The sequence below is a fragment of the Tubulanus polymorphus genome, chromosome 9, assembly GCF_964204645.1.
Source record: "Tubulanus polymorphus chromosome 9, tnTubPoly1.2, whole genome shotgun sequence".
NCBI lineage: Eukaryota > Metazoa > Nemertea > Palaeonemertea > Tubulaniformes > Tubulanidae > Tubulanus > Tubulanus polymorphus.
The window spans coordinates 12,285,760-12,297,503 of NC_134033.1; the positions used below are offsets into that span (position 1 = coordinate 12,285,760).

The 11,744-nt window shown below is 39.6% G+C and overlaps 1 protein-coding gene and 1 long non-coding RNA gene across 2 annotated transcripts; one reads left to right on the forward strand and one right to left on the reverse strand.

Annotated features, from left to right (window-relative positions):
- Positions 1–4,622: 4,622 nt before the first annotated feature.
- On the reverse strand, positions 4,623–5,562 carry LOC141911126 (uncharacterized). The gene is made up of 3 exons (XR_012619978.1): positions 5,479–5,562; positions 5,065–5,132; positions 4,623–4,834 (listed from the first exon to the last, which is right to left on the reverse strand). It is a non-coding gene; the product is annotated as an uncharacterized LOC141911126 (long non-coding RNA).
- A 1,238-nt stretch (positions 5,563–6,800) lies between these two features.
- Positions 6,801–11,744, forward strand: LOC141911252 (uncharacterized). Its single transcript, XM_074802240.1, has 7 exons — positions 6,801–6,918; positions 7,111–7,175; positions 7,635–9,702; positions 9,984–10,175; positions 10,647–10,745; positions 10,876–10,935; positions 11,239–11,744. Exons 3-7 carry the CDS (start codon positions 8,935–8,937, stop codon positions 11,398–11,400), a joined length of 1,281 nt encoding a protein of 426 aa, XP_074658341.1. The 5' UTR covers positions 6,801–6,918; positions 7,111–7,175; positions 7,635–8,934; the 3' UTR covers positions 11,401–11,744.

The window sequence follows — 11,744 nt, forward strand, 5'->3', positions numbered from 1 at the left end:
CGTTCTCCGATTGTACTCTTATTCACCGAAATCACCGGATCATCCGGATATTAATCCGGACGTGATGATAGAATCGGCCCATACTGAATTGATTCCATTGGGTCGAAAAGGCATCGTTAAGATCAGTATTTGAGCCAGGCCTATATGGCGCCAATTTCTAAACCGTGGACTAATTTGCAGGAAAAAAAACAGTTGGACATTTTACATCTGGGGCTATGAATCCGTGATCGGATGAAGTCCCTGTTGCGTTCTAAACTGTTAGAAATTTTCCGCGAAATAGGTTGGAGTAATGCGATCATATTTTTCTGCGATTATTACGTATATGTTATCGATAGGACACCGAAGCGCTTAGTTTTGCATTTTCAGGTTGAATATATACATTTACGCGCATGTAAGGCATTGATTTATACGATAAACGTGTAACTTAAATATATACAGCTTGCGACAGTTTATAATGCATATGTTGAGGTAATTACGAAGTCATACTAGTGAAGCTATTTTCGTGTTGTCGGTCGATTGCGATAGCGATGTATTTGATCGTGAATTTAAATGTTTCACCGTTATATCGATAAATATAGTGTTTTAGAGATTATCGTATAGAATTCAATAGCGATCAACCTATGATTATAATCACTACATATGAATGAATTTCTTAAATTCGTAGCAACGTTTGACGTAAGGCCGGAGAAATTATAGAAGGCGCTAAAATAAAGTTTTTGAGCATCGGTAAAGTATCGAACATCTAAATAGAATATCAGAAAAAAAAGACTTGCAAAGTTTCTCCAAGGCGCATTTTATATATACATACTTATATTGATAAACGGGAATATAAATAGTACTTCGAAGGTTAACTAGATTTTTCGCTTTCGCTACTAGTGCATCGAGTAGCTTCATCGGGTAAATGAGTGCTTCAATTTATCCGATGCACTAGTAGCTAAAGCTCGCACTTCAAATAAAGCTCTAGTTAACCTTTTAAGTACTATATGTTACCGATCCGACGGCTACTCCGAAACTCATAGATATATTGGTAATATACACGAATTCAATTCAATGGCTGTAACGAAGCATTTGCGCGATCCAATATAGGAAAGTACCAACACGCACAATGTGAAGAAGACAATCTTTAAAATCAACTGGCAAAAAATCGAAAAAAGAAGCGCTCCCATAATCTGGCAGCAGAATTATATAGACACTAGTATAAACTCGACTTGAGTCGATCAGCACCTAATGTACGTATAGAGTACGTATAGTATGAATACCGCACAAAGATCTAATATTCATTCGGCGAAAAACCGATTATCCGTTAGGTCTACGCGCAATTATCTAATAGATAATTGCTCGTAGGTTAGGTTCACCTAGGAGCAAACGTTTTCTACTCCAAAGGTTCACTCGATGGTAGACGATATATGCATGTTGCATCGGGTAATGTGGCACTCTTGTCTCAATCCTTCTAGGTCTGATAGCTTTATCGTGAAACACCTGCGCATCAGCGATTGTGATTGTTCCGCGCAAGCGGGAAACACGTGTAACCCAATCAGCTCGCAGATATGGGGAACCCCTAACTAACTTGCCAACTGATATGGCGTATAGTCACGTGGCACCTCTACGCTCGTCCTTTGACGTAACTTTCGACGTTTCTAGCTCGATTTTGGCAGTAATGACCACGTCACCGATTCGATAGTCAGTATCTAGATATTTTGATACATCTAAATGATACACACTTCCTGAGATAACTAGCGCAGAATTAAGTGTTAGTGCTTCTACACATGCGCGGTGGACTCTCGCTTACCGAGCGATGCTTTTGGACCGTCAAATTTGGTTTGACCTAAGCGATATAATCATCGCTTACTGAATGACTATACAGGCACTACACTAAATTCTGATTCTCAGCTCGGCAAAAATTGGGCAATGCGAAATACGAAACGTTAGCACGGAATCTAAACTTCACGATATTCAATGTTATATCATATTCAATATATTATGCTATATATCATACTATATCTATATCTATGTTACATATTATACATAAACCCTAATATATACTCATATTTGTAATTTTGTACATTTTTACATGATAATCGAATAATCTAAATCAATATAATCTTAACGATACTAATAACAATAGTGGTAATAATACGGTTTATCGCGATGTGTAGTGCATATTTACGCGTATGATATTGACCATTATATTTCTTCTCGTTTCATCTTCTCTTCAAGTTTATAACAGAAAACTTCATGATCTGCCTGGTATATCGATGAGAATGGAGAGGAATTATAATCAATTTCTTGACACGGTCTCTCGAGACTACCATGTACGGTACGAACCACTGCCGATTGATCATTAAACTAATTACACCCTATACCATAATCCGCGACAAGAAAACCTGATTTTCAGATTGGCTAAATTGAAACACAGATAGTAGCTAGTATGCTTACTCGTCCTACCTCGGCAGGATTCGAACCTGCCGACATCAAAGGTCTCGCTGCTCATACTGAGGGAGGGGGGTCTATACACCTCCGACGAATAGGGTTTCCCGCAGTGGCTGGGTGAGCCCCCGTACGCCTGAAGCACTCCAATACGGTGAAATGAAACTGTGCCAGCTTTTCCAAACCAGGGCACATGAAATCTGCTATATATATATAGAAAAAAATAGATTGAGTTTAATATGCATCACTAACTTTTTATTCTTATAATTTGAAATTTAATCATAGAATCAATTGAAGAATTACCGAAAGAGATTTCTTGATACATACATATTTATATAACGACTTTTAGCTTACATATTTTAAAAGATCAGCTTTTATTTTTCACCAGTAAGCCACACGTAGGTACGTAATGATGAATTAACGACGTCATTTTATTGTATCGTTTTTTTATACTTGACTTAGAAATATATCTTTTACTTGTATTTCTTGTATCGACGCAACATTTCGGCAATAACCGAGACATTGATCACGAAGTCGTTTTGATTCATGGCTACCGTGATTCGTAATAAGTATCATAGATTTATAACGTGCGTAATTGAAGAATTTCCCCGTGGGGCCCCCGAGGTGATTAAACTAAAAAAGAAAAAATAGTTCCGGCGGGCGCGGGTTGAGGGGATGGTCTCGGGGATCCGGACCCCGCCTTCCCATTGAGGTTACCCTTTTCGCCAAGACAAAAATCGTTGAAACATGCAAATGACACTCATGCTTGTGGAAATGCATATTTTCGGATTATTTTCTTCAAAAATATCTAACACCGACGATGGGACCCGGCTAGTGGCCTTTGACATGGCTCTTTTAACTGGAAAATGAATTTCCTTTTCTCATGGACCCCGGCCTTCTAATTTACCTTAATCCACCCCTACAACGAGTCAAAATATCTATTTTGCTTTGTTTATCATCATCCATCATGCCGATAACTATATATATGAACTACCCGAGCATCATATAGTTGTTAAATAGATAGTCTCATGTCGTAAGTCGTAAGTCGTTATCGTTTCGTCTGTTAAAATTAGCCTATTATATTGTTATCATAAAGAAACAAGCGTTATATACGGCGTACTGCCCATGCGTTCAGTTTGAATTATATGGAATTCTGTAATTATATACTATATATATATATATATATACATATATATATTATATATACGTTGGTGTAAAATTATCAATAAAATCTCCACCATATTATACCCTGATCGTGTTTGTGATCGGTTCTTTCGTTTGGTCAATATCGAGGCATTGGTTTGAAATGCTTAGAAGGTCATCGTCATGGATGAATGTCCGGGCGGTCAATAGCTAAATCCTTAGACTGGTTGCCTGTCGAATTCTGCGCCACCTGCATTCGCAGTCAGAATAGAACTGAAGGTAGAGACCGGCAACCAGTCTACCTAAATCCTATGGAGAAACGACTGCAGATTTAGCTAACTCAACTATATACATTTGTGCGAAAAGGAGAAATGTTGTATATGTAAAAGATTTCCGGAATTGTGGGTATCGGGTATTTCATATTTTTCAATGATGCACAGAACTATACGAATTTCTCCCAAGTTCTGAATGTTCCACCCACCGAAACTACGAACATACAGAAAATTGGACAACATAACCTGACATCATTTAGCCAAATCGATGTATAGATAAATACCAATTTGTTATCCATCTTAATCGCTTGTAATTCAGCCGGATGAGGGGAAATATTCCCGAAAACGTTCGTAATAAACTTTGCTTACTGATTTTGTTGGTTCATGGTTAACGAAAAAACGACTGTATCATCAACAGAAATGCGCCATAAGAACAGTAATGGAACCGTGAGAAACCTGACCTGTACGTATTCTCGCAAACCTACGGGGATGTTGTCAACGTGGTATTCACGGCAACTATCGGTAAGTATGCACGTTCCCAGTCGGTTTAGTCGGTGCGATGAAACGACAATCATCATAATTATAAAACACAAATAAATTATATCATAATTCTTGCCTCTTCCTATGCTAAATTATCTTTAACTTGCCTTAAATTGTCTTTGTCACTTATACGGTAGTGAGGGCATAAGCTAGTGGCGACAAAATCAAAACTCAAACCGACGATCATTGTAGATGGCCTTTTTATTCTCAAAAAGCAAAATTCTAAAAACAAACAACGCCTTTTGATCATTTATTTTTATTCGAGGCATACATAATGTATGTGGTGGGTCATCAAATGTCGATGACGCATCGAACTTATTGCGAAACAGGATTTGGACAACATCTGCCCATGAGTCTTGTGCAACATCCGCTGCTTGGTCCACCGATCAACCAGTAGGTTCCATGATTACCGTTACAGAAACATGGAAGTCCTCTCTTTTCAATTTCAACTTCTACAAGAATAGATTCGTGATTGACTTTCGCATAGCACAGTTAAGGCATTAAGTTACCAGGGGTACCTGAGGAACGCGAAGATATACTTTGTCGGCAAATGTAGCCCGCTGTCCTTATCGTTGCATTCGTTATCGTCATTACGAATTCCCCATTTAGAATATAAGCCCCAGATTTTGTGCCTTGAAATATAAGCGCTAAATGTAACTTTAAGAGATGAATGATGAATTACCTTCAGCAGTGATAGTTCCGATGACCACTAACAAGGTCAAGGCAACAAACAGGATTTTGGTAAACATTCTGAAAAGTGAATGGACATCAATCGGAAATCAGAATCTGTTTTGGATAACGTAAACCGGCTTATACAGTTGATCCTCGTTAATGTGATTCTGAATAAGACGAAACCAGTCAATCACGATGATTTCCAGCATGTCCCAGCCAAAATATCTATATTAAACAAGGTTTGGATAAAACGTAACCCACAATTTCACTTTTGCCCACAAGATTCGTATTACAGAGGTTCCAATGTATTAGTGTGGAAAATAAGGATAATATCTGAAAAATGAAGGATATGAAGGGATCAAATAATCAGTTACGGACCAGAAACTGTTTTCGGCGATCGACACTGCTACATCTACGTACGTACCTGACTTTCAACTTGCTGTAGACAATTCGCTGTAGACAGTGAACAAACAAAATTGAAAATATATACTCAGTATTTCATACCTGCCGTATGTTGAAAAACCGCTTATGGGGAGAAAAAAAATGTCATAAACGTCAAATATTTAACTACAGTTTTATTGCTGCGAACAGACACAGTTATATATGACTATAAGCCGCTTGCGAGACGTGTATGAGTTCGATGGGTTCTATCATGGACACTAAAACGTTAGAGTCTACGTAGGTTTTAGAGTCCATGGTTATATGTACAGTCAACCCCCGATAAACTGCCCTTCCCATTTACCACCACCCCGCCCCGCCTGCCGCCAGGTTTTCTCAATGTACATCTCTATACAAATACATTGTAAAACACACCCGATATACCGCCAAAATCGTTCTGAACCGATGTGGGCCCGGGGTATATCGGAGGTTTACTGTCAAATTCGGCTTTGTTGTCGTCATGTTTCTACATATAAGGAAAACCTCGCAGTCAACACCACGAATGGTTTGCAGTCGTATGCTCTTTCGAATTGAATACAGTTTCGTTGGCACAATAAGCGATTCAAGCTATTTCGACTGGTAAATCAGTACTGAAGCAGCCCATATTGATCCACATATCTAATGTGTCAGCCGCTATGACCCCTCGGTGGCGCTGCTAAGAATAGCCGCGGAAGCTCAGTGAGATAAGGCATGATGCTGTTGCATCAACTATCAGTGCTGAGCGACAAGTGGGCTCGAGTCCTGCTGTCTGCTTACGGTGTGCGGGCAAAAAAAACTCCAAGGCCGTCCCGTCGTGAGGTGAAATGAAAAATGCAATAAGGTTAGTCTTGGGAAACCAAGATCTGGACGACGTGAAGCAAAAAAAAAACAGACAAACAAACAAGCATTTCATGAACTGAAGACTGATTTCTACGAAACACTTTGTGCGCTTCCTGATCTAGAATAGACGGCATTATTAACATGATAGACTCTGAAAATTTGTAAACGCCAATGATTATCAATGGCAACACTCCAGCACTCAACTTGGTTGACAAACAAGCCATGCTATCGCGTGCCCGCTATAGGCGATTAAGGTTTTTGGTGGTATGGCGAGTATGGCGAGTGGCAGTATATCGGGAACGAATTCTCACTATAAAATTGCAAGATTTTTGCGACATTCGCATCCATCGAAATGGATGATGCAACGTCTATATTTTGTAGAATTTAGAAAAAATAAAATTCAAACTATAGAATGTTATCTAAAACAAAAATCAGAATGCGCTAATAAAACTTGAAATGACGGCGCAGATTATTATTTTGTAAGCCGCTTATTGTTTTCTCTCATAAGCGGTTTAACATAGTATTAAATCTTGCTTGATTGTATAAATAACCGATAGTTTCTAGCTTTGTCAACTGTTGGGAATCGTCTACAAGCCGAAAAAACCAGGTAAGTGACGTGACAGGAGCTTGTTCGTATAAATCGTTGATTCTGAATTCAAAGTCGATTAAAATTTGTTTATTCATGTCGTTGTTTAAGAGTCAATCATAAAATTTTTTATATAGTTCCGAGGCAAATATGCCGGATATATATACTTGTATATGGTAATTCAGTCTAATTAGATATTCATTCACATTTCAGAATGTACAAAACTCTGTTTATTGCCTTGGCCTTGTTTATGGTCATCGGAGCCATTGCTGCAGAAGGTAACTACATGTACATTCAATCTGTTCAGTACACAAACCTAACGTTTAATTTTTGTATCGATAATTCTAAATGTCGACTTAAACTTCACCGAAATGAGATACCGGTGCTGTATTCACATCTCTGGGGAACCGCATGATCCAAACGTGTATTTGAGCAAAACGATTAGGTTTACTAAAAGAAAAACACATTCGTATTGCCATCTAACCTACACGGTTTGAGCGAACCCCAGACTCTTAAGGCTCGTTTGCGGGGGCCTTTAGACGATGATTCGTATTAGAGTTTATGAGTCAAACCGAAACCGTTCAAGGTTGAGTTCAATTTAACCAAAATGGCGGTTCTACTCGAAAACACAGATAGACGTTGTCATCAGCCAACTGCAAACTGAAAATGTAAATCGTCGCATTTGTTTAAGCCACATACACCGGTTCATATCATTATGTATAGATTATGATTTACAGAAGTAGAGATTGAAGAGAGAGGACTTCCATGTTTCTGCAACGGTAAACACGGAACCTACTGGTTGATCGGTGGACCTAGCAGCGGATGTTGCTCACGATTGATGGGCAGATGCTGTCCAAATTAATCTCCCAATAAACATCGACGCGTCATCGACATTTTTTTAGCTGAATTGCGTATAATTCGCATTTATACCAGTTGGAATAAAAAAGATGATCTAACGAAATATATCCTATGTACCGGTATTTAGCTTTTTTCGGATAGCGGATCGGATTAGGTATTTGGTTCACGTTCCGCGTCAATGGCAGTGACTTGTTGCTGACCACCGCACGTGACGCGAAAAAAACGTTCAACGTAAGATCAAGTTCCAATCGAGCCGGTCGGCCCGGAATAAGTTGCCGAAGACTAGAAAAGTTGACCAAGTAGTTTTGGAATTAATCGGTAGGGTTGAAATCATACGATGAATACACTGCAAGAAGACTTGAGCTGATGCCTTAGACATAAAATTCAATAAAGATCAACTAAAGACCTTTTCTTCCAGCCGGGGCAAGAGCCAACTGGTGACGAAAGAATCCCTGGACATTCCATGCGGCGCGGCCACGTAGCTCATGAGGTGTCACCTTCAGGAACACCGTATATGCCACCAAAAGATCCCAGACAACATATTCACGCATTCCAGCTATGCACCTCAGATTCTATGAAATTATTTAGATGCTGACATCCGGGGCTAACATCTAATATGACACGATCCACTCGCAACATAAACAATACGAGCAATAAATGATGATTTAAATTGAATTTAAATTGGTGCATGAGGCACTTTTTGCTCGGTGCGATGTCAAGGTCACGTCGAGCAACCCGGAAATGAAAATTCAAAAAAATTTTATTCAATTAGATCGGAAACTGAGGAGTTGACAATCAGACCAATTGACGATCAGTCAGTGTCTGATTGCAGTGCTTGTGTTAGAGAGTGGAACCCGCCCGAGTTTTACCAATAAGAAATGAATAAGCTGCAACCAAGTTAAATAAACTGAAAAAAAGGCCTTCCTTGATCTTGTGGTGTGTCACTCCGTTCGTTGACGTTGTTGTTGTAAAAGCGTTGTTCGTGTGTTGTTCTATTTTAGTCGTCTAAAGTCAGTGTGAGTATCGAAAGAACATCGCCATTCGATTCATAAATCTTCATGAGATTCATATAGTCAGACAACAACACGATTGTTGTCCTACGAGTTACCGCAGGAATAACAACGTCAACGATACACAAGATTTGTAGACTTATTATTGATTGCTGTGTTTTGCAAAAAAATGGAAGAAAATGTCTGTGCTGCTGGGCCGACTCTCCCTCCAGGGTTCAATGTGGAAGGCTCCAAGGATGAGAGATCCAGTTCTATTGGGCCTGCTCTACCTCCAGGGTTCAATGTGGAAGGCTCCAAGGATGAGAGATCCAGTTCTATTGGACCTGCTCTACCTCCAGGCTTCAATATGAAAGGCTCTGAAGATGAGAGATCCAGTTCTATTGGGCCCGCTCTACCACCAGGGTTTACTGTGGAAGGCTCGAAGAATGAGAGATCCAGTTCTATTGGACCGGCTCTACCTCCAGGCTTCAATATGGAAGGCTCTGAAGATAAGCAATCCAGTTCTATTGGGCCCGCTCTACCACCAGGGTTTACTGTGGAAGCCTCCAAGGATCAGAGATCCAGTTCTATTGGGCCAGCTCTACCTCCAGGATTCAATATGAAAGGTGCTGAAGATGAGAGATCCAGTTCTATTGGGCCAGCTCTACCTCCAGGGTTCAATATGAAAGGCTCTGAAGATGAGAGATCCAGTTCTAATGGGCCCTCTCTACCTCCAGGGTTCAATGTTGAAAGCTCCAAGGATGAGAGATCCAGTTCTATTGGACCTGCTCTACCTCCAGGATTTATTATCAATAATGATATCGATGATGATGATGATGATGACGAGGATGAAATCGGACCAATGCCGAGCACAGGAGGCGGTCGCCATAATGAAGTTTCCGTTGCCAGTGACTTCGAAAGAAGATCCAAAAAAATGAAAGATAAACTAGAAGGGAAGGTAAATACGTCTCAATGAAATATGTGTGTGGAAGAGGTTTTAGGGTAGGCTAATATGGGATAAAAAATTTGAAATTTTCTGCTTGAAAACCCCTGATCTGTAGGGATCCTTTTTTAGCAGTACATCCATTTTACATCGTATCACAGGGTAGATGCAATTTTTGCGTCAAAGTATGGAATTCTGAAAATTGTTTGAATTTTCTCCAGCAGGTGTCAGTACTGAAAACATAAATAGCCATGATTTTGAATACATGAAATAATGGAGGATGTATTAATTTGTAGGACGATGCGACCACGACGACGTCGTCGGATTATTCCAAACGCGAATCGTGGATGACCGAACTACCGTCCGATCACCTGAGCGTCGGCCTCGGTTTGGTTTCTCGCCAGTTCAGCACGAAATCGAGTTCCAGCAAAAATTCGGATCGGTCCGGATGGACGGACACTCCGGCTGACCGAGAACGCAAAGCTCGAGTAAGCAAATAATCGAATGTTTTTATGTTTCATTACAATACGCTAATGATTAGGGTCGCTCAAAAGTTTGTTAAGGTTAACCCTTTCAGTGCATCTACACCGCAGTGCAGTGTATAAATCAGTGATAGATTTTGCTAGTACACCGCACTGCGGTGTATTGATGTAAATAGTAATTCTTGAAAAATGGCAGCACGTGTCAAACATAGTGAAATATTAGTAACTGACGTTACACCGCGCCGCAGTGTAGACACACTATAGTGGTATTCCCGTTGTTCAACACACTAGGGTTGAATTTTTTAGAATTTTCAAATTATCTCCAGCACTATAGGGTATTAATTAGTCAGCACTAAAAGGGTTAAACTTATGATAATAATGGTGATTACCTCCGAGTAATCATCTGAACTAACTTTCAAGCAACTGGACATCGATTCCTCGAAACCGTCCCTCATTGAAAACTTACACATTTTTCAGGAGGGTCATGTTAGTCGCGTAGATAACAAACACGATGATCAAAAGCAACGTTCGAAGGCTCGCGACGCGGAAATTTCACAGCAAGTCGATGACTATAATGTAAGACGCTATTTCGCAAAATCACGAATCGAATTTTCTCGTTTTCCATGAATGAAAGAATTACCGATTTTGAGAATGAATTTTTATTGATTAGCAGTTAGATAAAATGATCATGCTTTCTATTATTCAGAATCTGAAAAGGAAAGAAAGTTTGGTCGATATGCATCAGAAAAAGTTGAAGAAAGCAAAGGTACGTAGTAGGCTAACTTAATGTTTGACCTTGAATTTACTTTCAGCTCTAAGTAAAACGTATGTTACCTTGACATTGGTCATCAAATACATCAGTATATGTACCTGCAACTATCATACGAGCCCCTGTGATTTTCTGTGTTGCCTAATCTTATGATTCAATTGTATCATAATCCCCATGTAGCTTCGATATCTTGCAGTGTAACCTTAAATCTTATTGTTTTTATGTGAATTCTTTACTTAATTTTCGAAACCACTCAAAATCGATCATGACCAAAACGCATGTTTTTTCTCATTTTAACAGAAAGCAGACAGTAATGAACCGAAATCGCGACGGCCGTTCAGTCGCGAGGACGATTTACAAATCAACCGCTTCGACGACGCGAAACGTAAAGCTTTGATAAAAAAATCGCAAGATTTGAACAATCGATTCAGTCACGGAGGAACGACGGGGAAATTTATATGAAAGTTGATTGGTGCCATTGATTCTGATATTCAGAATTGTTTGATGTGATATGTGGCACCTTATAGCCAAAATGCTCGGGGATATTGTTACCGGACTTAATACTAAACCACTGACAGCAGGTTACTGGCTAGGACATTGTCTATTTGAAAATGCACGTATGTGTAGGCTACGGACTGAAAATGGATTTCTAATAGAACTTGAAGAATTTCATGTTTCCAAATGGTCTGGTTAATGAGTTTCCGAAATAGTGTTTGCCCAGGTAAGGAAGTCGACGACGGAAGGAAGACGTTGTATTTTGATAATTCGGGGCTCGGTTAGACCCCAGGAGTTTCGTTCCTAAAGAC